The sequence below is a fragment of the Protopterus annectens genome, chromosome 2.part1, assembly GCF_019279795.1.
Source record: "Protopterus annectens isolate FY-2018-M chromosome 2.part1, PAN1.0, whole genome shotgun sequence".
NCBI lineage: Eukaryota > Metazoa > Chordata > Ceratodontiformes > Protopteridae > Protopterus > Protopterus annectens.
In genome coordinates this window covers 1247002405-1247029745 of record NC_056729.1, presented here as the reverse complement: position 1 = coordinate 1247029745, position 27341 = coordinate 1247002405, and the positions used below count along the sequence as shown (strand labels likewise).

Genomic DNA, 27341 nt, shown 5'->3' with positions numbered 1-27341 from the left:
CGGTGCAAAGCAGTTCGCTAGTTGTTGGTTGGCGTTTTCAAGACAACGTGGTGTGATTGTCGTCGGTCCGAAGTTTCTACTTCTCAAAGCTAAGTACCCAGTTGGGGAAACTTTTTTCTTGCTCCTCCGATGTCAGAAAAAGTTAATAATTGTGTATCGTGTGGAAAACAAATACCTCATAAAGATTTCCACTCTTACTGTCTACCTTGCTTAGGCCTTGACCACGACGTTTCTTGTTGTCGGTTCTGTGCCAGGTTTAATTCTCGCACTATCAAGCGTAGGTACGATTGGGCCTTGAATTACTTCGATAGACGATTTAATTATAGAATGTCGTCGGAACCGACTACCGGATTACAGAAGAAGTGCAAAGACAAGGACAGGCCTCCAAGGTCCAAACAGGACACGTTGCAGCCGGAGCCAGCTTCGGGTTCGGCGGTCGTCAGTGAGGCGCTTTTGCAGCACCTGTCGTCTGCCACTTCAGAACCGATGGCTGACACGGACTCACATGGTGAGCCAACTAGGCCTAGTAATTTGTCTGCTGCAGGACCTTCGGACGTCGCTCCTTCAGATGGGTTCGGAACCGCTGTGCAGGTACCGGCTTCTGAGGGGGTCTTCAGGCCTTCACACATTACTATATCCACAAAGACAAAAGCTAAGTCAAAGACTCCTGTTAAACCCAGACATTCTACTCAAGCTTCTTCGGTAGGGCTCTCACCCTCCTCCTGAGAAAAGGCCTAGACAGGATATCCCTTATGATTCCTCTGATCAGGCTTCTGTATCCTCTGATCAGGATTACTCCTTCCCTCCTTATGAGGATTCGGATGCAGAGGATTCTGTTCCCTCTGCCTCCCCCCCCTGAAGATTTCTCTTTTGGGGAAACCTTGCATGAGATGAGGGAGCATTTTCATTGGGAAGGTCAGGATTACTCTTCTTCCAAAAAGAGACTCAGGGAATTCCTTCTTCTTCCTCAGCACAGGCCTTTAGCTATTCCTCCTGTACTTGATATTGTGGATGATGCCTTCTCTGAAGCTAACTTGAATCCTGATTCCATGCCTCCTGCTCCTTCTAAACCTGATAGATTTTACAGGGTCCCTGATTCTCATCACTTCTTATTCAAGAACCCTTCTGCTGATCCTGAAACTATTTCACAAGGTTCCAAGGCTGCTAAGGCCGCCTCCTCTAAGAATCCTATCCCCTCTGAGAAGGATTCTCGTGCTTTGGACAGGTGGGGCAAAAAGGTTTATACTTCAGCCACCCTTTCTATTAGAGCTTTAAACTGCCAGTTTCACATGTTTAAGTATCAGCAGTTTCTTTTATCTGTTTTAAAACAAAGGATTTCTGCCTTTCCTGCATGTGCTGAGGACAAGGAATTACAGGATGTGTTGCATGCTACTGAACAAGTCAGCAAACATAGTTTACATTGTGGTTTTGATGCCTTAGAGGCTTCTTGCAGGGCGGCTGCCTCTGGTACTGTTATCAGGAGACATGCCTGGCTTCGTGAGCAGAATCTACCTGAACAAGTTAAGGCAAAATTACTAGATGCCCCTGTTCAGCATGATGTCCTATTTGGGTCTAAGGCTGAGGAGGTTATTAAAAAGATGGAAGTAAAAGCCAAGTCTATGCAGACTGTAAAAGATTTCTTGCAAGTTCAGCCTCCTAGATATTCTAGGAATTGGCCCTCCAAAAATTGGTCTTTTCCCACCTCTGACAGGCCTCAAAGGGGAAGATATAGACGCTCCAGAGGTAGGGCGCAGGCTCAGGCCTCCTACAGACCTAGACAGTGGACTGCTTCTTCACCTAGAAGGGGAGAAGAGAGATCTCAAACCCAAAGACAACAGACTCAATGACTCCCTGTTGGGCTTCAGGTCCTCCTTCACTGGACGCCCCTCTCGGAGGAAAACTTACTCTTTTTTACCAGAATTGGACTCACATTACCCAGGACAAATGGGTGTTAGACGTGATTTTGAAAGGTTACAGATTCCACTTTCACACTCTGCCAAGGCCTTCAGGCTGGCCAGATCTGCCAAAACATCAATGGACAGAGGCCTTAAATCAAGTGGACGCCTTATTAGCCTTAAGGGCCATAGAACCTGTTCCACCTCTAGAGGTGGGGAAAGGTTTTTATTCAAGACTTTTTCTGGTCCCAAGAAAACAAAACTCCTGGAGACCGATTCTGGACCTCTCTATATTAAACACCTTTTTGGAAATTCCAAAATTCAAGATGCTTACACTTCAACAACTTCTTCCAATGCTCGCACAAGATTCTTGGATGGTAACATTGGACTTAAAAGAGGCTTACTTACACGTCCCCATAAGGCAACATTGCAGAAAGTACCTCAGATTCAAGGCAGGCTCGAGACACTTCCAATTCTCTGTACTGCCATTTGGCTTATCTACTGCGCCCAGAGTTTTTACCAAATGCATGGCTCCAGTAGTAGCTTATTGCAGACTTCAGGGGATTCAGATTTACCCCTATCTGGACGACTGTCTAATTCAGGCAGACAGCAAGGACCTTCTACTTCAACATCTGCATTTTGTTCAATGTCTTCTCCTACTACTGGGATTCTCATTGAACACAAAAAAGTCACATTTGATTCCTTCTCAACGAATGATCTTCTTGGGAGCTCTTTTAGACACTAGTTTACAGAAAGCATTCCTCCCTCCAGAAAAACAGTTACAGCTGGCTTCCATCTTCAAGACCTTGGCAGCATTAACTCAGCTCACTGCAAGGAAATTCCTGCAGGCTCTGGGCTACATGGCCTCTTGCATCCTGTTGATTCCAAATGCGAGGCTTCACATGAGGAAACTTCAATGGTACCTAAAGAGTGTATGGTCTCAACATTGCCACAGTCTGGATACAATGATACCACTGATTCCCTGCCTCCAGAAGGAATTCCTTTGGTGGTCCAGGGCGTGTGTGTTGAACAAAGGCAAGCCCTTTCATCTGCCTCAACCTACTCAGACCATAACCATGGACGCCTCAGATTATGCATGGGGAGCTCATTTTCAAGACAAATGCCAACAGGGTTCTTGGACAAACAAACACCTTCTATGGCACATCAACTTGAAAGAAATGTTAGCAGTCCAGAATGCTCTTCTAGCCTTCCAGACCCTTGTGAAGCCAGGACCTCTGTTAATCCGAACAGACAACACCACAGTCATGTGGTACATAAACAAGCAAGGGGGCTCTCACTCTTACCCCCTTTGCAGACTTGCCATGACCTTATGGGATACAGCCCTAAAGTTGAATCTGGATCTTCAGGCACAGTTCATTCCAGGAAAACAAAATCTCTTAGCAGACAGCCTAAGCAGAAACATTTTGGATCCTCACGAATGGATGTTGGATCCCAACTTATTCAGCAAGATAACTGCTGTTTGGGGCTGTCGTCAGATAGATCTATTTGCATCTCATCTCAACCATCAGTTGCCTCTCTTTTGCACCAGGTCCTTCCACAAGACAGCTTGGAAAGTGGACGCCCTGTCATTCAGTTGGAGGAATCTTTCGGGATATGCCTTCCCCCCTCTTCCTCTTCTGCCTCGGGTATTGCTAAAGATAAAGCTGGACAAACCCAGTCTAATCATTTTGATAGCTCCAAATTGGCCTCGTCAGTTTTGGTACCCTACTCTACTGCATCTTTCCTTGGTTCCTCCTTGGAATCTTCCTCTGACGTATTCTCTATTGTCCCAGCATCAGGGTCAGGTATTTCACTCTCAAATTAAGACTCTCTGTCTGGCAGCTTGGCTCATCAAAGGCAATTGATCCCCTCTTCTCTTCCTAAACAAGTTCTGGATGTTCTTTTGGAAGCTGGGCGTCCTAGTACTAGGAAATCTTATGCTTCTAAATGGAAAAGATTTTGTATTTGGATGCAGGATCATGGCTCTGATCCTTTAATACCAGATATCTCATCTATCTTACTTTATCTCTCAGACCTTTTGATTAAAGGTCTTTCATTTTCTTCCATTAAAATTCATGCTTCTGCTATTTCAGCACATTTCAATTGTGATCCTCCCATTTTTTCCCACCAGTTGGTCAGACAATTTCTGAGAGGAACTAAGAATTTAAAACCCCCTAGAACTCCTCCTGTCCCTCCTTGGGATCTCAATTATGTTTTGGAAAAGTTTACTTTGCCTCCTTTTGAGCCTGCTGCCTCTGCAGCCATTAAGTTCTTATCTTGGAAGACAGCTATCCTGTTGGCCTTGACTTCTGCCAGAAGGGTGTCAGAGCTTCAAGCCCTCATGGCCGTGGAACCATACCTCATCTTCCATCAGGACATAGTTTCCTTGAGGACCAGTCCTACATTTATGCCTAAGGTAGTCTCTAGAGTGGCTCTAAATCAGACTATTCACCTTCCTACCTTTTTTCCTAAACCCCAAAATAGGGGGGAAAGGATTTTACATTCATTAGACGTACACAGGCAGCTACGTTTTTACCTGGACAAAACTAAAAGTTTCAGAAAATCAGACCAATTGCTTATTTCTTTTGCTTCCAGTTCTCTTGGTAAAGCCATTTCTAAGCAAACTATTTCCAAATGGATTGCTCATGGTATAAAATATTGTTACTCTCTTCATGGGAGACAAATTCCAGGTACCGTCAGGACTCATTCTACAAGGGCAGCTGCCACTTCAGCAGCCTTTCTCAGAGGGGTTCCTACCAAGGACATTCTGGAGGCTGCCACTTGGAGCTCGGTGCATACTTTTTCCAAGCACTATAATCTCCCTTTGTACTCTAAGTCTAGGGCAGGCTTTGCCTCTGCTGTTTTGCAGGGTCTTCTAGCTGCTCCTTCTTCTTCATAACCTCCTCCCGTATTCTCAGCTTTGGGATTCTACCCTACAGTTATGACTGCAACAGTGAAACACGAAGAACATAGTACAGTTGTGTATACCTTCCATAAATGTAGATGTTTGAGTGTCTTCACTGTTGCAGTCGGTGTTTCCCTCCCTCCAGACCCCTCTTGTCTCTATTTGCTTACTGTGTTTTCCTTTCCACTACCTTTTTGGTGTATTTGTGTTTCCTTTGGGACTCCTTTTGGTTTATGGGGGCTTCTGACATCAGGGGCAAGAAAGGCTGGAGAAGATGGTGTCGGCTGTCAGCCTTATACCCATACGCTCTGACGTCAGGGTTCTAGCTGATACAGCCGACGCCGGACCCAGACTTTGATATTCTGGCCGACTTCGGGCTGCCTGCCGGCAGGAGTACCCTACAGTTATGACTGCAACAGTGAAGACACTCGAACATCTACATTTATGGTAGGTATACACAACTGTACTTTCTCTAGACTCAGGTCTAGAAGAGCACATATCATTGATTTTGGTATTGCTGAAATTGCTCTCCTTAATTAGAAACTACCTGACATTCTCAATCCCTTCATCATTGGAGATGACCGTGAACAAAGAGTTCTCGTCCAAAGTAACAAAAATCATATCACTTAAATTTACAACTTGTTGATTCTCAGCCCAGTCATAAAGGTGTTCTAAAAACTGTTTGCTGTCACAAAGGACAGCAGTTATCTTATTCAACACAAACCTTAGCTGTTTTTCTAAATATATAGACATTGGCTCCATGAGCCAACCTCTTCATGATACAATGGGTCGAAGGTGGGGGATTACATGTATCCTTCTGCACTTTTGGAAGACCATAAATTGTTGGTATATTTGGATGCTCTACACTAAAATAGTTAAAAAGACTATAATCTATTTGGTCAGTCATAAGCAAATCATATAAAAAGAAATTCAGTCTGTTGATAATATCATTAACCTGAAACTTCTGTACAGTGATATACACTTTTTCATCATGAAGCATACTAAACATCCTATCCATATAGTCTTCAGTATCAAACACGACAATTCTATCCTCTTATCTGCAGGTCTAATGACTAAATATTCTGCATTAGTTAGTGTTCGTAGAGCCTCATTCTCTTTGATAGTCAAATTATAAAATCTATTACTAGATCTCAACGTAGCCGTTTTCCTAAGGTCATCTTCACACATCTTTACAAAGGCATTCATAGCAGGGGAATTATTGGGAACAAGGAAACTTGGTTTCTTAAAAATGCATCCATCAACATTATTCACATTATCATCATCATGGATAACTTTCAACATTGTATTCCTAGCAAACAAATTAATATCTAAGATGGTATCTACCAAATTCATACCACAAGCTGGTATGAAGGATAAACCTTTGTTAAGGACCGAGAGTTCCTCTTTGCTAAGAGCAACATAAGATAGATTAAAGACAAGGTAATTTATCTGTGAACCCGTGTGTTTGGGCCTCTGCTCTGAGGTGCGGGTTGGATTCCATCCTTCCCCGTCTCCTGCAACTTCTGGACCTGCTCTTACATACATCCTGCCTTATAGGCAGAGCTTTCTCTGACTTACGCAGACAATCAACCCCCTTTTTCTGTTGTAATCCTATGTTTACTGAATCACCGTTGTTGAAAGAAAAAGTTTTCGGTCTAACTACAGGTGTATTGACAATTGGTTTTACTGTGTCCATTACCATATTAAAATCATTAACTGAATTCTGACCGCTACGCACTTTTGCAGCATTTTGAGTCATAGAGTCATTGTCAGTGTCATTAGATAATATTACTACAGCATCATTATTGCAGTTGCTGTATGTGTTTACACTGTTACCCATAGAAATGGCTACAACATTAGAAGCAGAGGGTGAAGGTATATTCTGTTCAGAAGTAATAACATCAACTTCAGTGTCTGTCTCTACAGCTCCAAATACTGGTAGCATTTCAGTAGGATTAGTTAAACAGTCTTTATGCTTAGAAAGATCGATGTTCAGTGTACCTTCATGTTGACGATTATTAACAGCGGCTATGCCAGGGGTATTTCCTACTCACACATTTCTGTGCTAGTGGAAAGACGTTTTTTGTGTTGTTCCCAAGCCTAAAAAGCTGCTGCCTGCTTCAGTTAGTCATGAGGTGTGCACCTGCTCTCAGACTGCTATTTACAGTTGAATCAGGAGGAAGTGCTCTTTGTCCCGCCCCTTCAACATTCCCCTGCATTACTATAGGTCGAATCTCCCTCGGCCAAGAGAGGACGTTTCCACCTTGGAAATCAGAGAAATCTCTAAGGAGTTTCTTCATTTTCTCCTTCTCCAGTCTCCTTTCATATAAAGAGACATTTACAAAGACATCATCGAGGTGTTGAACACAAATCTCATCTGTATAGGAATACACAAGCATATTAGTCATATTATCAATGTCAGTGGCTGTACCCGCAGTGGTGGTGCTGTGCTAGTGTTGTCGCCTCACAGTAAGATGCTGTCCGATTCGATTCTCAGCTAGACCGTCTTCTGCGTAGAGACGTGCATGAATGGGCGTACCTTCCTTGAAGGTTGTGCGTCATTCCTGGCAAGCCAGTACGTAAAAATCAACTGCCAAGCATTAGCGGACTGGAGTTCCGCTGTGGCAACCCCTAACTGGGAAAAGCCGAAAGATACACACACCAATGTCAGTGGCTAAAGCGTCCTCTTCAGGCAAAAAGAGCTCATTTATTAAAGTCATATAATCAACGCTCAACTGCAAATTGAATATGTGCCATCTTTTTAAAAGTTCTGGATTTTTATCCCCATAGGAGGGCATTTTTAGTACCCTGAGCCCTCTGGGTATCACTTTGTGGAAGATAGCAGCCTCAAAGTGATATTGTTGCCAGAGAAGGCATTTGTGCTTGTAAAGTTTGTTCTCCAGTTCCTTCAGATAGCAATTAAAAGTCAATATCTCATTGGGGTTAAGGTTAGCAGATTCAGTTTCTACATCATCAAAGCATATAGAGAATAAAGGGTTCACACTATTACCAGTTGAACTAGATGAACCAACGTTTTCAGCAGACTCTTCAGTCCTTGCTCTTCTCTCCAAATTGTTGTAGGATGAAGGTAAATCCCTGTTCAGGGTTAACTCCATTTCAGAGAAATGTATAAAAAATCTTTACCAGCCAAATAGTTTCACCAAGCAAACAAAGTTGTATAAATGTAGAGAATAGAGAGATGGTGGAGGCAAGATCCCAAAAATATATGTATAAATGTAGATAAAGACAAAGATGCACGTAATCCCCCCCTTCGACTCATTGTATCAGGAAGAGGTTGGCTCATGGAGCCAATGTCTATATATGTAGAGAAACAGCTAAGGTTTGTGTTGAATAAGATAACTACTGTCCTACGTGACAGCAAACAGTTTTTAGAACACCTTTATGACTGGGCTGAGAATCAACTAGCTGTAAATTAAAGTGATGTGATTTTTGTTACTTTGGACGAGAACTCTTTGTTCATGGTCATCCCCAATGATGAAGGGGATTGAGAATGTCAGGCAGTTTCTTATTAAGGAGAGCAATTTCAGCAATACCAAAATCAATATGTATGTGTTCTTCTAAACTTGACTCCAGAGAACAATGTTTTTTTTTTCAAAGAGAGTTCTTTCTTCAAAAAGTGGGAGTTGCTATGGGCATGGCATGTGCCAATACATATGCCAATATTGTTCTGGCTCAATGGAAGAAAGATATGGTGTATACCTCTGACATGTGCAAGCAGTACATTACGTTTTACAAATGTTTTGTGGATGATATCTTTTTTGCTTGGCATGGCAAGGAGACACAACTGGACACATTTGTTAGGTTTCTTGATAACACCACTGGATACCTTACCTTCTTCCTTAGTTACTCCAATGAGAAAATTAACTTTCTAGATGTAAATGTTAACAAAAATATGTTTGTCAACATCTTGACAAGGATACATAGGAAGGACTGTAGGAAGAATAACATTCTTCACCATTTTAGTATGCATCCTAGGCACATTACTAAGAATATAGTCAAAAACCAAGCCTTACGTTGCAAGAGACTGCATACAGACAGGCAAGAATTAACATATGCTATGAGTCATCTCACCACAGAGTTTGTTGAGAGAGGATACAAGAGGGTTGATATTGATAGAGTGATAGTTGAGGTAGACTTACATGAAAGTCACAAAACCAAACCTTACTACTCAGATGAACACTTAATGAATGTACCCCCAGATAAGCATGTCTCCTCATTACCTGTCCATAGGCTATGTCTTACTTTTTCTAATGATGTCTACAAGACTTGTGACATCATTAAAAATAACTGGTCTATTCTTCTCACTGACCCCGAGATTAGCCGGGTTGTTGGTTCTACACCCAGTTTTAGTTTTAAAAATAGTAAGAATTTGAAAAAGAAACTCTGCTATAAACAAAATAAAACATGTGACAGGTTTGTCTCACAACGTAGAGGGATTTTTCCATGTAGAAACTGCAGAATATGCAATAACATTTGGTCCACCTGCATGATTTTACACTCTGTGCATCAGAAACCTGTAGAGTTTCTATTTTATGCAAATTGTTCTACTAAAAACATTGTGTATTTTGCTGAGTGCAATCTTTGTAGTGCATTCTATATTGGTAAAACCAATAGAACTATGAAGGAAAGGGTGATGGATCATCTTAATGATATCAGGAACAGCAAACTTACTAATGCACTAGCTAAGCATGTATTAGACTGTGGTGATCAGCACATTTTAAATTCTTGGTCTTGCAAAAAATGAATGTGAGCTTTAGAGAAGGTGACATTAACAATGAAACTGAATATGCTGAACTAAGGTGGATAGTGGACTTTAAGGCATACTTATCACCTAGTCTTAGCAGTACTGTATCTTTAAAACCTCTCTTGAAAAAAAGAGTGTTGCATCACTGATTTTTAAAGAATTTTTATTGGTTATTGGTTTTATTTAAACCTTGTGTGCTAATTTATTTCTGTATTAAGGTCTGAAGAAGAGGATTGCCTTGAAAGGGCTTACTTAAACCTGTGTTTTGTAATAAATTTCAAGTATTGTAATTTCCAGCATACAAGTCTATTTATCTACATTTATACATATATTTTTGGGATCTTGGCTCCACCATCTCTCTATTTTCTACATTTATACAGTAATGTCAGGCTGGGGGAGTGAGAGTAACTGCGTTTTGTACATTAAAATCAATCAGTAAAGGTACCAAACAGCCTTATTTTACAACAAGCTTTCGTACGTTAGCAAAACTTTCAAAAGAATCTCACCCACCTTTTGAAATTGATTGTCAGAAGTAGTACAGTATCATATAACCTATGGCTCTTTTAAGGTAATGCCTTAAACTCTAACTCTTTCAAGAAAAAACTCATAACACCTCTTCAAGACTTAATATTAGTTTAACTACTTTAGAGGTAGTGGATGAGTACATTGATTTTCTTAAATGAACTGCAGTCTAATTTAGGAGTTATTTTCCCACTCATTGTTTCACCTTCCATAGTAAAACTTTCTTGAAATAACCTCCTACTTCAATTTTTAACAATCTATTATGTCTAATACTCCATATATTTTATTACTTTTTTGTAACATGTCTTGATGTATCAACATTATTTTTGACGTAACTGTATTAATATATTAATAACTCTACTTCATTATTAATAAAACCTTTACAGTTAAGCCCGATTTTACTCAGCTGTTAACTGTATATGCTTATTTATCTTGTCTATTATGTATATATATATATATATATATATATATATATATATATATATATATATATATTTATGTATTTATTTATTTATTTCTGACTGATTCCTTGTTTGTCTGTGGCATGGGTTATAGCTGAAAATGGTCCATGGACCAGCCCTTGTAGTGGTACATGTCAGTGTATATCTGTTTTTGCCAGCATGTTTCACCAAAAATGTGTTACTTTTATGAAATTCCAAGGCATTTCCTGACTTTGGCAAGTGCTAGGATGCTGGACTTTGGAAGAATCAAAGGAATGAATTTCCTGAGTTATGTCAAGAAGGGTTTTACACATCACGTCTCTGCAGCTGAGGGTGATCATTTTATCCTTCAAGTTTTGGAGTTTTAACTTCCCACAGACCCTTTTTGGTCAGATTGAATAGCCAATCCATAGTGTGCTTGCCTAACCGAACAGGGAAGGATAAGGTCGTTGCTAAGGGAAGCACTTCATGTGTGCACAAGATTATGAAAATTGCTCAGCAGATACATGAGTTATCAAATCATAGTGCGGACTTTCATATTCACCATACACTGCAGATAACTCTAGCTAGTGAAGTTAGCTGATGACAATTATCTGTGCTTACTGGGTAGTGCTGGTCTTTTCCAAGTTCTGCTTGCAATGAGTAGGGGTGCTATGCATATTCTCAATGCAACGGGAAGTCCTGTTTTATTTCTTCCTATGTTCACTTTTGCCTCCACTTTTCTTAAAAGTTCAGATGTTCAAGGCCCCTTTATTACTATCTTCACATCCTTAAAATATTCCTCTTTATATTTGTTCTAGCTCATATTCTTCCTCTTAAGGATTACAACCTTTTTTTTTTGTTTTGTTTTGTTTTTTTAGTCCACCCACTCTTAATTATCTATGAGGCTATGATTCAAATAGATTTTTTTTTAAACTTGGGGCATAATATTGATAGTACAATGTCAGATTCCTTAGGCTAGTATACTCATATTTTTGATTGAGGTATCTGTTGCATTCACTTTTGTTTGTAGTCACATAAAAAATGGTATATTATTTTAGTAAGGTAGTGAAGGAAATGCTTGGGCTATGTTATTCTTTTCATGACATGGTACATACTAGGTTGACCTCACAGTTTCTAAGAAGTGTTCTGCACTTGAGACATGCTAACAAGAATCCAGTGTCTCCTTACAACCTGATTTTTATTATTATCAGTCTTTTATGGATTCTAAATCATTCTTTTAGAAAATTATAATGCCATGGTTAGGACCTGCTACAGAAATCCCAAGATTTTAGGGTGAAATATGTAGTAATTATTGTTTGGTTGTATCTTTTAAAGAGGTAGAGGTGCAGTAGATCTTCCTTTGGGTTTTATGGATTGGGGAGAAAGCCAAATGGTATATAACCTGTAAATGAGTGTTATTGGGGCCTTTACTTTAACGTTCTTGAAGCACTTTTAGGATTTGTGACCCTAGTTTTAAAGACTGAAAGCAGCTCACTGTGTTTGTTGCATTTAGTTTTGTGAACAGTAATGTGAAAAATGATGTATTGTTTTAAGTAAGGTTTTATTCACCTTTAGAACCTCAAGTCCATCTACCAAACCTTCATTGCACTGTGGTTTATTTAATAATGTACTTAAAGATGTGTGAAACCCTGCATGATTGCTTAGTCAACAGTAAGGTTGTAATACAGAGTGTAGCATGACTTTTGGACCAAGCTACATTATTGATTACTCAATCGGATATTGAAGAAGGACTGGGCTACACCTCATTAAATCCACGGGAAAATGAATTCTTTAAAGCCTGCCATTCTTTTCATGAAAAGTAATTTCCACTTTGTGATTCCATTCCTAATTTCTTAACACAATATTTTGTTGCTCTGAACATTCTGAGAAAACAAAACATGTGTTCTTGGTACCCTTGGATTGAGTGAAATGTCCTGCAGAGGTCTGATATGATGTTTCTGTATACATCATGCAGGTATTCCATTGCACATTTGACTGATTTTTCTTTGAGTGAGATGATCGTGTTGCTCACTAGTTTGTTTTAAACATGTGCTTCCTTCTGTGTATGCTGCAAAAGTAGCCAAAGCCCAGAGTTAAGAGCAAGCATAAAGGTGTCATAGGTGTTAAAAAGTTTTACTAAAGTCTGGTATTGCAACTTTACAGAGGCTCTTAACATCTGCTGTAATGACCATAAGTTTGATTAGAGTTTCCCGGTTTCTTTTGCTGCAGGAGGAGTGTCAGAATTATGTCCGAGTATTGATCATCAGTGGAAGAAAAGTATTCACCTGTGGTACTTACGCCTTCTCACCCATCTGCACTAGTAGACAGGTCTGTCTTTTTTGTTTTCTTCAACTACAATTATTGTCAGTTTGTGAAACAGTAGTACAAGAGATATCAACTTTCCATTTTTGCTATCATGTCTTCCATCATGACTATCTTTTCAATTGTTGTATTTCCGGGTTATTTAAGATAATTCATTTTGTTAACATGTTTCTTTATGTGCCATCTAATGTTAACATGTTTTTTATGTGTCATCTAATTTTGCATGTCTTGTGGCTTTACATATGTCATCCTAATGGCATTTTAGATGATTTATCTTCAGAGACACACAATTGTAAGTCACAGTGTATATGGAAACTTGCTGGAAGATGTTTCTCTCTTTTTTTTTTAACCCCTCCCATTGCATACCTTCCAACAGACCATCTGCCTATTTCTGATCCTGTTACTTCCTACTCTTAGTGTCCCCAGTACTATCCCTGGGGTTTGGGACCGCCTCTGCTGCAGGCTGGTTGGGAAGGGTTGGGGAAAAGTTCAGTGCAGTTTCCAGCAGCTGGAAGAAGTCTGGAACCAAGTCATCACTGTGGTCTAAACACAGAATATTTTTCTTAGATAAAGATTGCTGTTGTACGGAAAATATTGAGTTCATAGGTTCATAGGTAAGTACTAGGCTATCTGCCCAAGGGCATTTATAAGCATAGCCAGAATGTGTTGGCTTTTGCCACCCCCTTAGATTAGTTCCCTGTGCCTCTCCAGCACAGCCATTAGTTCCCTGCGCCACTGTCCAGCAAAGCCACTGCAGTGATCCCCGGGGTAAATTTTCTGTTTCCCATCCACCCGTCAAGGTTTCTCTTGAAGAGTGTTAAAACATTTTTTAAGCATTGCAGGTCTTGAACCCTGGACCCATGCACACCATAGTCATGGGATTTACCACTAAGCCATCTGAGCTGTATCACATATATTTTGCCACAACATAAATCTTTTCTTACTGATTTTAAGCTGTTAAGTGGTGACTGTTTCATATTCCTACTAAAAGCCTTATTCTGTCTTGTAGCCTAACATTCCTGAGATGGAAATGCTGTACCACCATTTTAAAACTTACTTCTATTTTCATGTGAACTTCCCAATAAAAAATGTAAGATGTACCCTCTGTTGTACACACTTCAATTTACCATCATGGCAGGAGGAATGAGAGACAGGACCCTCTTTGTACAGAATAAAAAAGTCAGTTTCCTCTCTTCTGTCATGGCTGGGATTTCTGTATGTACAAAGACAAAAGCCTCAACCATACACAAAAGATGACTTTTTATTTAATTCATCACTTGCGCAAAACAATTTTGGCAGAACTCTTTTTGTCATACCTGAAAAAGGCTTAAGATGAGACTGTTTCTATTTTTTATGTACAATGAACTAAATGTCATGTATAGTTAAGTCCTGGACCTTTAGTTAAAGTTTTTTCTTTTTTTGTCTTTAGACTCTATGCAGTTCTTTAGACTTTCTGCTTATTCTTCAGTCCCTAAATGCAGTCATCTAAACATGAAAAGGCTGATGCCAACAGCATTATTTATCTACTTGCTTTATCAGCACCACTGTGTCTTTGTAAAGGATTCTTCAGAGATGTTCCAAGGCCGTTTAGTCTTACTTCTTGCCCGCGCCCTCCTTCATGCAGCATATCCTTTCTCCCGGATGGCCATACTAGTAAATCCAGGAGTACATTTGTGAATTTGCATCCAGTCATCTAGTTTATGTATGAAGGAAAATAGTGAGTCACGTTGCTTAACAGTCAAGGGGGGGGGGGTATTCCAGAGGTTTAGAAGGGGAGGGTATTCCAGAGGTTTAGAAGGGGAGGGTATTCCAGAGGTTTAGAAGGGGCTGGGTTGTAACTCTGCCTTTTCTGTGTGTCTTTTTTATCTTTTGATGAAGATTTCAGTCCTTGGTTCTAGTGCTGTTAGAGCCTTTGGGCTTGTGTAGATACAGGATGTCCAAAACAACCAGGTCTGTTATGATGTGTTACTTTAAGTGAGACAGAGATCTCCACTCAAAAGAATGTAAGAGACTGAAAACAGAGATAAAGTTTCCATCCTCTGTCGTCTGAACAATGCTGAGTGTGAGTGAATAATTACCTCTTCAGACCTTGAAGGAATTATTTTGCTGTTAGCTCTGCTAAATGAAAGTATTACCTGGCAATCATTGTCACATGATGATCATAAGAAAGGGAATTATCAACCAAAGTTCTTAGGTCCCTGACTAAATTTTAGTTTTGCTGTGATGAGTTGGCTATACAGTATGATGAAGGGAGGGATTCCTGACAGCTCCATGACTGAGGGTTCAACTCTGACCTCCATTCCCAGAAAGTATTATGTTTGCATGTTGTTGTTCCCAAGTCTTTTGAGAGTTCTCAAGATACTACCATCTCTCGCAAAAAGAAGACAAAATGCTAGTTGATTAGCTACTCTTATTGTACTTACCTTTGACCCCAGTCCCAGTTGTTGTTGAAACGATTCCTAGAAAGCAGGAAAGACTGGTTAACTTCCTAGGTTAAGAAGTAACTGAAATACAGTAATATATCATGGTGCATTAACTACTTAAAAAGTCTAAGGATTATCATGTTATAGTAATGCACCAAAAGGCCACGGATTAGGAGAAAATGAAGTTTTTATTTTATATTAAAACAAAGGGCATTGTCGCAGACTCTTTCTTGTACAACTAAGTGCACCAAGACAATTTTCTGAAGAAAACCAGGAAAAAAATATAAATAACTTTGCAAAAGTCCTAAATCCCCATAAAGAAGGCAAGTGTTACTTCCAAAACAGTCCTATAATGCATTTCTACATTGGCAGGAAACATGAATCACTGTCTATAACACTGAGGGGATCTCATGGAGATTATCTTGCCCTTGGATTCCTACAAAGGACGATGTCCAGATTTTGTCAGTGTAGATGACAACAATTTTTCTGCACTGCAGCATACTGTATATAACCAATACGTAATCAATGTCCCAGCAACCATTCTTCCCTTTGTGACAGGCTAACTTATTTGGTTGGGTAGAGCTACGACCCTCTCTTTAATTCACTATTTAATTAAACATTGAGTTCTGTTAAATGAATCATACAAGAATTCTCACTGCCTGTTATAAAAAGAATACAGCATGGTGTCCACCTTCTTAAAGCAACAGTTCTGTTTATATCTATTTTTGTCAAGATTTGAAGCAACAGTTCTTTTTACAATGATTTATTTTCTTTTTCAATACCATTATAGTGAGAAGCACCACACTGTGTTACTATAATATATGTGAGTATCTTATCAAACCTGCAAAGCTCATGAAAGTGAAAACAGGAAGAACAATCATTTTAGATCGAATCTAAAGTGATCAAAATAAAAATATTTTTTTGCAGGAGACAAGCCCCCATGTACCCCATATCACTGGTAATTATATATACCAGCTCTAAGATTACAAAGCAGTGGGTTATGGGCAAATTCCCAACTACAGCATGATCTCATACAAAAGGTTGCCATCAAAAACTCCATAGAAAAAATCATTCTCTCGTATGAGCATTCGTTGTTTTGTCTTTAAACATACCTATATCTGTCTCTATATCTACAGATGTCTATGTGTATCTGTGTGTGTGTGTGTATGTGTGTATATATATATATATATATCTATATATATATATATATATATATATATATATATATATATATATATATATATATATATGGGTCCACTATGTAATTTCAAAATACTGAAATCCCGAATTTCAGTATTTCGAAATTACATAGCCGAAAACCCAAGCACAACTCACAATTCCAAAAACACACAACCGCGAAATTCAAAATCCCGAAACTACACTACACATACAGTACACACATAAACAAGCAAAAAACTTCCCCCCACAATCCAATGCATCTACACTGCCCCGCACACCCCCTACTTATATATTCTAACTCCGAGATCGCACAAACAGAACACAAACGAAACTTACACACACACATCACAGTCGCAACACACACTTACACACACTAAAGCCCCTAATCAACACACTTACACACACAAACTTACTTAAATTCAACCCATACATCCACACACTGCACCAGTGGAAGGGGAAATTCAACATCTCCGTGCTTCAGAATTTTGAATTTCGCGCTTCTGCCGGTTTCGGAACTTTGAGTTTTCGGCTATGTAATTTTGAAATACTGAAACTCTGGATTTTATTGCATAGTGGACCCATATATATATATATATATATATATATATATATATATATATATATATATATACACATATACAGTATATATAAAATCTCCATAGATAGAGATATACAGATGTAGATATAGATATAGAAATAGATATTTATAGATATATAGGTATATGGTGGAAACATAACTTTCCATTGAAAACATACATTATTGATCCACAAATGATCTACATCCAACGATTGACTAAGACAAACATGGATCCCACTTTACCACAATATCATAGTGAAAAGCTGTTAGTTTTTGTCAATGAAAAGACACATTGATGAAAGGTGGTGCACCTATATAATATGCACTTGTATGTATGCGTGTGAGCATCTGTGTATCTATCCATCCATCTGTGTAGATATAATGTATATGTATGTGTATGTGTATGTATGTATGTATATGTGTTTGTGTGTGTATATATATATATATATATATATATATATATATATATCTGTGTGTGTAGATAGATAAGACGCTGTGTTTTTCCATGGTCAGGTTTTACAGCTGAGGTAGTGTGGTTTCAGACTGCTCAAACCTCCTGCTTTTCAGTGCTGCTGAGGTGAATAATCCATGCATTATGCAACTTATTTTATTTCACTATAGTGAAATGTAAACTATGGTATTTTGACCAGTTTGTTACATGTATTGCAGGCTGTAATATAACAGTGAGCGAATTAAGATAACTACTGTGAGTGTTTTATGTCTAAGCTGAAGGCATTCAAAAGAAAATATAATGCTAGAGATTGCAGCTACATTAGCCTTGTTTGGACAAATCCTTCTTTACCCCTACAGGGTAGTAATGATGTTCTAGGGCCATTCAGTTTTTGGTCATTGCTCACCTCTGTTTCAACAGTGTTTCTTCCTGTTAACTCTTTTCTTGTGGTGTCACTCAGCAAACATCACATACATTCCTGGCATTTCTTGTCCCTAAGAGTGACTGAGTGATTACGTTTTGATCAGAAGCAAAGGGTCAGCGAGTGGGGCGAGTTTCTGCTGAAAGATATATGTCCTTAACAATGTTTTGTCTGGTTATAAATCAGTTTGAAGAAAAATACTGGCGTAAGCTTGTTCTGCCCCATTTGGCAGTTTCTGTGTAATGGTCTTTTGCTGAGAGATCACTCAACATTTTTTTATGTGTAATATATTTCTTTTCTGTTGGCATCATTTATCTCTGCTGTGCATTACTTTTAGCGTAGCATTTTATTTTTCTAACCTGGAAAAGAAATTAAACCTGTAAAATCGGACAGCTGTTACAAATAAATGCTATACTTGTTTAGCTGTACCAAAGAACAATAAGTAAATGTCAAAAAACAATTGTTTTTCAAGGTAATGCCATGGGGAAGATGTAAAGTTTAGTTAATACAGGGAACATTTAATTTGTACTAATGAAATCAAATTAAACATCATGCATCAGTTGTCTACATTATGTATTCTGGTAGCATTTAATACGACATTGTTTATGAAGTGGTAGAAAGTTTTCTTCTGTTAGTGGAAGCAAGATGGTGCTCTGCATTTATAGTGATTGTAAATTCTGAATTGTGTTTTTTAAGGCATGGCTGCTGCCGTCCATATCGTTAATAAATTAAAACTGTAGATTTTTTCTTGATACAGATAGGAAATCTGACCAAGGTTATTGACAAAATAAATGGAGTGGCACGATGTCCGTATGACCCCCGTCACAATTCTACTGCTGTAATTACATCCCAAGGAGAACTCTATGCTGCTACTGTGATAGACTTTTCCGGTCGTGATCCTGCAATCTATCGCAGCCTTGGAAATATGCCTCCACTGCGGACAGCTCAATATAATTCCAAATGGCTAAATGGTAAGTCCTGTTCATATTTCCAGCTGTTCATTATCAGAGCAAGTCATGGGTTATTCTATGTTCTGTATCATGCCATTTGGAGATGATAACCAGAGCAATATGTACTGCTGTCTAAATTAGTTATCTAGGCTAAATGCCTCAAAGCCTACTTCGTAATCCAGAGAGTTTTTTTTTACAGAATAAGAAATCAAAACATTGTTTACAGAAGAGATTGTTAATGTAATGAGCAGTTTATGCCTTAGCTGAAGACTGTTTAAAGGAAAAGGGTAAAGTTTGAGATAGAAACAAAACAAAGAGCAAATAATGAGCTTTATATGGATAAATCCTCCTCTACCCTTACAGGGATCTTATGTTCTAGGATATCAAGCCATTCAAATTGTCATTAATTAATCATTCTGTTACAAGAGTGTTTCTTCCTGATAATTCTTTTCTTGTGGTGTCATTCAGTAAACATTACATATGATGTCCTTCTATATAACTATTGCAGTATTCTTCACTGAAGGAATCTTCTGCCAAAGATAGCCCAACATCCGGCCAATATACCAAAGTCTTTAGATTTTATAGGCGTCCTAAGTCGCACATATGCTCCCCGCATAGAGCATATCATTTATGCTGCCAGTCTAAATGCCGTTATCAAATGTCGGTCTGAATGCCTGTCTGCTGCACTGGTTACCAAGTCATCTTCAGATAAGTGGCCCACTAGGGTTTCAATTCTATTTTTTCTCAGTATTGTTGTTACTTCTGTTCATGCCATCCAAGAAGGGAAAATGGCAGTGTGGGAGGACAGATTCCCCATAAAGAACATCAAGACCTGCATCTTTTTTGCCTAGGTGCTTCTCACGACCAAAAAACAAAAAAGACCAGGTATATTACCTCTATTGCTAAAGATCCCCAATGTGAATGACAGGATTTTACTCATGTCTTATTCACTACCTTGATGGCCTTAAAGCCTTCTCAAGGGGTGTCAGTCCCTGCTCCTCCCTTGTCTTCCACTCCTGTTAAGAGGACAAGGGCTCCAGATTCCTCTGTTGAGAATCTAGATTCTGGGGAGGAATACGTTGCATACTTTTCTCAAATTCCCTCTGCTCTTAACTATGGCTCTGAGAAAGAGGATTCTTTGAGCCTAGATTCCCTCTTGAAAGAATTATTCTTTGGGGAAAGTATTGCTTATAATGATGGAATACTCTAAGTAGGATAGATGCCGGGTCTCTAACATCCAAAAGAAGTACTATGAGCTTCTACAAATGGAGAGTTCTAAGCTGTCTGCAGTTCCTCCTGTGTTGGCATCACTTTTGGACACCACCTCTGCTGCCTCTGTAGCTCCTGACTCTCAGCCTCTGGCCCCTAAGAAACAAGATAGATTCTGTAAGGTGCCTGACGAGTGCAAATTTCTGTTTAAATGTCCTTCTGCTGACACTTCTGTGGTTTCAATTTCAACTGATAAGCCTTCTAAGCTTTTGTCTTTCGCTAAGCTCCTTCCTTCTGATAAGGATAGTAGAGCTGTGGAGAGGTTGGGTAAAAAAGTATATATTCCTAACACCTAGTCATTTTGGGCTGTTACCAAATGCACATAACAAGGTATGTCTTGGCCATCCCTTTCTCAGGTATTTAAGGCTGTGTCTGATCTGCCTGATTCATATGGAAAAGGTTCAGCTCTTCCCTGCTTGAGTCCACTTCTCATCTCACTCGTCGCTCTGTAAAATGCAGTTATGATGCTGCTGTTTCCTCTTCCATGGCTGCTGCCTTTGGCTGTGTGATAGGTTCATAGGTTGGTACTGGGTTGTCTGCCTGAAGGCATATATTAGCCCAGCCACATTGTGCGGTATTCACTGCCCCTTTAGTAGTTCCCTAGACCCTTGTACTAGCAGCTAGTACCCTTGGCCCCTATCTAGTAGTGCTGTTGGTGTGATCCCCGGTGTGAACTTTCTGTTACCCATCCACTCATCAAGGTTCCTCTTGAAGAGTGATAGTGAGGGGCTCTGTCTTGTGTAGATCGGGACCCTGTTCCATAGTAAGGGAAGTCTATACGAAGGGAATCTATCCCTCCAGCATGTTCTATTCATTGTTGTGTTGAGGTCTATATCCCTAGAGCATGTAGCAAGAGTAGATTTGGTTTTGCTAAGATGGAGCATGTTCAACAAGTCTGGGTTGGACATGGCTCTGTACGTTAGACAGAGATCGCCTCTGAGAAAGTGGTATGCAACAGAGAACAGTCTTAGCTTTTTCAATCGTGCTGCATAGGGCAACTGTGGTTAGGTACCTTTGTGGTCTCTCCAGCTGCTGGAGATGTCTAGCCAGGTTCATTCCATTTGGTGCATTGTACTCAATAATGGGTCTGATGAGGGAAGAGTAGAGGGGCACCATTACATCCTTAGATCTTGATGCAAACCCTTTTGTAATCAGATGGGTCACATAGAAGGATTTTCTAACCACTTTGGCAACATGGTTATCAAAGGAAAGCTGACTATCTACTTGGGTCCCTAGATCCCTTATTTCTTCTTCAGATTTCAGGGGATTACCTCCTATGTTGTAGTTTGCAGGTACTCTGTTTTTTCCAAAGGGGATTACTACACATTTTTTTGCATTTAGCTTGATACCATGGCTTTGACACCATGCATCAGTCTCATTTAGGCACTTCTGGAGGATCACCATGTCGGCCGGAAACTTTATAGCACCCAGTTTTCAGTCTTCTGCAAACTTAGTCAGCCACAGCCCTTCCATGCTTGCCTGTACTTCTGAGAAGTATATGCCAAACAGGAGGGGCCCCAGGACAGAGCCCTGAGGCACACCACTCATTACTGGTCTGGATTCGGACATAGATCCCACTACTCTTACTTTATGGGATCTGTCTGAGAGCCAGTTTGCGATCCATCTTGTGACGTAAGGGTTTATGCCCAGGCTGGTGAGCTTATCAATAATACCCGAATGGGGAATGGTGTCAAATGCTTTAGCAAGATCAAGGTAAGCTGTGTGTACCTCCTTTCCCTTATCTATAGCCTGAGTAACTGTCTCAAAGAAATCCACCAGGTTCAGGAGGCATGATCTGCCCTTGACGAAGCCGAACTGTGTGGGGTCCAGCGACTGGAGGTTCCCAATCTCTCCATGATGAGGCATTATTCTTGACTTCATCTTCAGGCCTTGCCTGATAATATTAAAGCCAAACTTTTAGACACTCTTCTGGATAAAAAAAAAAAAAAATTGGGACAGTGGTTGCTAATCTGATGTTCATCATGCATACAGCTGCAGTCATTACAGATGGGTTATCCTGCCGTCAGGTGGGTCCTCGGTCGGCCGAATTCCAAAGTCTAGATCCAGCATCGGTTGTCGTCGCTTCTTCCCTGACGTCAGTGCGGCAGGGGTATAAAAGAGGCAGCCGACGCCATTTTCTTCAGTCTTTCTTGCCGCGCGGTGCCCGAAGCAGAAGCAGTTTGCAAGTGCCAGTTGGCCAGCTCCTGAGATTTACGAAAGTATTTCAGCCGAAGTCTTCTTTAAAGCTAAGCACCCCATTGGGGAAACTTTTCTTGCCTCAGACCGATATCAGACAAAGTTAATAATTGCATTTCTTGTGGGAAGCAAAAACCACATAAGGATTTCCACTCTTTCTGTATACCTTGCTTAGGCCCAGACCACGACGTCTCGGCCTGCCGTTTTTGTGCTAGGTTCAACAAGCGCACTATTAAGTGCCGGGTGGAGTTCGCCCTTCATTTTTTTGGCAAAAAATTTAATTATATCATGTCGTCGGATTCACCAACACCAGTTTTAAGCAAAAGATGCAAAGATAAGGACCGTCATCCAAGGTCTTCACCGAGTACTGAGACCACGCTTAAGCCAACTACCGGTTCTCCGGTTCTCAACGAGGCACCTACGCAGCCCCTGAATACCGATGAAACTATTTTACCGGTGACTCCAGTACCCGAGGTCACAGGCTCCTCGGTCTCCATTCCTACTGCAGATACCGACGCCACTCTTGGCGGGGAAACTCAAAATTTGGTCAGGCCTGCCATTTCTGAAGGCGTCTTCAGGCCTTCCACCTTCTCTATTAAATCCTTCACTAAATCTAAAGCAGCCATGAAACTAAAAAACAGGGTCCTCAGACCTCCTCTCAAGGCCCCATGCCTAAAAAGCAGATGCTTAAAATGGCTGAGGATTTGATAACTCTCATCAGGGGTTCCCAACCCCCCTCTGACAAAAGACCCAGATTGGAGGAAGACTACCCTTCCTCAGACCAGGCTTCTATTACCTCAGAACATTCTGAGGACCAGGATTATGCCTATTCCCCTTTCGAAGACTCTGATGCTGAGGAGTCTATTCCCTTGGTCCCCCCCCCTGAGGACTACTCTTTTGGGGAAACCCTGCATACATTGAGGGAACACTTTCACTGGGAAGGCCAAGATTACTCAGATTCCAAGAAAAAGCTCAGGGAATTTCTACTGCTCCCCCAGCATAGGCCCCTGGCTATCCCTCCTGTTTTAGATATTTTGGAGGATGTGTACGCAGAAGCCAACCTTAATCCAGATTCTTTACCTCCTGCCCCTGTTAAACCAGACAGGTATTACCGGGTCCATGATTCTCACCAGTTCCTTTATAAAAGCCATACTGCTGACCCAGAAACTATTTCACAGGGTCCCAAGGGAATAAAGGCCTCTACTGCTAAAAACCCTTTACCTTCAGAGAGAGATTCTAGAGCATTAGAAAGGTGGGGGGAAAAGGTGTATACATCTGCCACTTTAACCATGAGGGCATTAAACTGTCAATTCCGTATGTTAAAGTACCAACAGTTTTTGTTATCCCAGTTAAAAAGCAAAATGACACAAACAGAACAACCAGATTTGAAACAGTTGCAGGATTTGTTGCATGGTGCAGAGCAAGTGGGTAAACATACCTTGCAGTGTGGTTTTGATGCTTTAGAGGCCTCGTGTAGAGCTGCTGTCACAGGGTCTGTTATACGTAGACATGCTTGGCTCAAAGAGCAAACCTTACCAGATCATGTCAAAGCAAAGTTATTAGATGCACCACTTCAAAAAGATGTATTGTTTGGTGTTAAAGCTAAGGAGGTACTAAAGAAAATGGAGGAAAAAGCGAAATCTATGCAAACAGTGAAAGATTTCCTGCAGGTACAACCTCCACGCTTCAGCAGAAACTGGCCTTCAAAAAATTGGTCTTTCCAACCACGGACAGACCTCAAAGGGGCAGATACAGATGCCCAAGGGGTAGAGGACAACCTCAAGGATCTTACAGAGCAAGACAGTGGCAAGCACCAACCCCAAGAGGTGGAGAAGAAAGATCACAGTCATTAAGAAAACAGACACAATGACTTCCCCCTATGCCTGCCAAGCAAAGCTTTAATGGCAGCACCTTTGGGTTGAAAACTGGCATTATTTTCAAAAAAGTGGCATATTGTTACACAGGACAAATGGATTCTGGACATTATATACAGAGGCTACAGGTTCCACTTTCACACTCTTCCAAAAATGAGAGGCATGCCAAACCTGCCACAAAATCAAAGGGCAGAGGCACAAAGACAAATTTCCGCTCTCATGGAAATGAAAGCGATTCAAGAGGTACCTGCAAAAGAACAAGGTCAAGGTTTTTATTCCAGACTATTCCTGGTACCAAGGAAAGACAAAGATTGGAGACCTATCTTAGACCTATCCATCCTAAACACATATCTACAGGTGCCAAAATTCAAGATGCTCACATTACAGCAGCTTCTTCCCATGCTAGGCAAGGAGTCTTGGCTGGTAACATTGGACCTCAAGGAGGCATACCTGCATGTCCCTATCAGACAAGATTGCAGAAGATACCTCAGATTTCTTGCAGGTTCAACCCATTACCAATTCTCTGCATTGCCCTTTGGCTTATCTACTGCGCCCAGAGTGTTTACGAAATGCCTGGCATCAGTAATTACCTTCTGCAGACTACAAGGAATACAAATCTACCCATATCTGGACGACTGCCTGATCCAAGCGAACAGCAAGGACATTCTATTGCAGCATCTGGCGTTTGTAATAAAACTGTTAAACTTCCTGGGATACACAGTGAACAAAAAGAAATCAAAACTAATACCTTCTCAACAGATAATTTTCCTGGGTGCCAGCTTAAATACAACCACCCAGATGGCCTACCTCACGCCAGACAAACAAGGGCAACTGTCTCAATACTTCAGCAAAATGGCAACGTTCACCGGACTAACTGCAAGGAAAGTCCTGCAGGCTCTGGGATTCATGGCATCTTGCATCCTACTAATCCCATGTGCAAAGCTGCATATGAGGAAACTACAATGGTACCTAAAAAACTTATGGTCTCAACACAGCCACAGCTTGGAAACAATTATACCACTCATTCCATGCTTTCAAAAGGAATTTTTGTGGTGGGCTCAAGCATGCCAAAGAAACACAGGTCTCCCTTTCTGTGTACCTCAAGCAACTCAAATCATCACAACGGACATCTCAGACTACGCCTGGGGAGCACACATGGCAGATCAGTGCATTCAGGGAAAATGGTCCCAAAAAGAGAAGCATCTACACATCAACCAAAAGGAGAGATGCTAGCCGTGCAGAATGCCCTTATGACCTTCAAAGACCTACTGCATCCAGGCCAGCTATTGATCAGGACAGACAACACCACAGTCATGTGGTACATAAACAAACAAGGGGGAACTCATTCATACCCCCTGTGCAGGCAAGCCATGACCCTATGGAACACAGCTCTGGAATTGCAAATTCAACTACAGGCACAATTTCTGCCAGGGAAGGAAAACACACTAGCAGACAACCTAAGCAGAAATATGACAGATCCACATGAATGGAAGTTGCATCCTCAAGTTTTCTCAAAGATAACTTGGGCATGGGGACAGCCAGACATAGATCTATTTGCTACCCACAGAAATTACCAGTTGAAAACATTTTGTTCAAGGACCTATCATCCACAGGCCTGGAAAGTGGACTCACTCTCTTTCAATTGGACAACATTGACAGTCTATGCCTTCCCGCCTCTACTGACCAAAGTTCTATTAAAAGCCAGAGCAGAGAGGCCACAAATGATTCTCATTGCTCCAGACTGGCCACGACAACACTGGTATCCGCTCCTAAAGAGCCTGACACACTCCCCACCATGGATCCTACCTCTAGTCCCTCTTCTGTTGTCCGAGCACAAATCCAAAACCCTTCACAGCCAGCTCAAAACCCTAAATCTAGCTGCATGGAGAATACCTTAATTTCCCAACAGACTCTCCTCTCCAAGGAGGTGCAGGATGTCATCTTGGAGGCCAGAAGACCTTCTACTAGAAAAGCCTACTCCGCCAAATGGAAACGATTTTGTTCCTGGAATCAAGAAAAGGGCCAGAATCCTAGGGTAATAAATATACCTCAATTTTACAGTACCTAGCTGAGATGTTAAACAGTGGCCTTTCCTTCTCCTCCATCAAGATCCACGCTTCAGACATTTCTGCACAATACAACACAGACCCTCCTCTATTCTTACATCCTCTATTAAGGCAGTTCCTCAGAGGGGCAAAAAATATAAAACCCCCAAGGAAACCACCAGTTCCAGCTTGGGACCTCAACTTCATATTGGAAAAGCTGACCCTGCCTCCCTTTGAGCCGGCTTCTTCAGCAGAGCTACAATACTTGTCATGGAAAACAGCCTTCCTTCTGGCTATCACCTCAGCATGCAGGGTTTTGGAACTGCAGGCCCTCATGGCTGTGCAACCATTCATCATTTTCCATCAGGACAGAGTTTCCTTATGAACCAACCCTACCTTCATTCCAAAGGTAGTATCCAGTGTAGCTTTGAATCAGACTATCCACTTACCTACCTTTTATCCAAATCCACAGAACAAAGGGGAGAGACTACTACATTCCTTGGACATTCACAGACAACTTTGTTATTACTTGGACAGAACAAAGCCATTCAGGAAATCTGAGCAACTCTTTGTGTCCTATGCTACAGGTGCTCAAGGAAAGGCTTTTTCCAAACAGACAATTTCAAAATGGATAGCCCACTGCATACGCTTTTGTTATTCATTTCATGGAAAATCTGTGCCTGCATACATCAGATCCCACTCCACCAGGGCCACAGCTACCTCTGCAGCTTTCCTCAGGGGGTCCCTACCAAGGACATTTTGGAAGCAGCTATTTGGAGTTCAGTGCACACTTTCTCCAAGCACTACCACCTTCCACTATACTCAAAATCTAGAGCGGGCTTTGCCACAGCAGTCCTGCAGGGCATCCTCACTTCTCCTAGTTCCACTTAGTGCCTACCACCCTTACTTAGCTTTGGGATTCTACCCATCTGTAATGACTGCAGCTGTATGCACGATGAACATAGTACAGTTTTGTACCTACCATAAATGTAGATGTTCGAGTGCTCATACAGCTGCAGTCCAGGTTACCCCCCCCCTCCGTCCCCTCTTAGGACAGGCCTTATGACAAACATCTTTATTATACAACCTATTTGGGGTATTCTTTTATGGTGTATTTGCTTGCAA

At 40.7% G+C, this 27341-nt stretch overlaps 1 protein-coding gene across 4 annotated transcripts in view; it reads left to right on the top strand.

Annotated features, from left to right (window-relative positions):
* The window catches only part of SEMA5B (semaphorin 5B), a 3270261-nt gene that overhangs the window by 2561199 nt on the left and 681721 nt on the right, over nt 1-27341 (top strand). For all 4 annotated transcript variants that reach the window (XM_044062778.1, XM_044062776.1, XM_044062777.1 and 1 more), the window contains 2 exons: nt 12739-12837; nt 18640-18853. In XM_044062778.1, coding sequence (XP_043918713.1) covers nt 12739-12837; nt 18640-18853 — 313 coding nt within the window. The remainder of the gene's footprint in view (nt 1-12738; nt 12838-18639; nt 18854-27341) is intronic.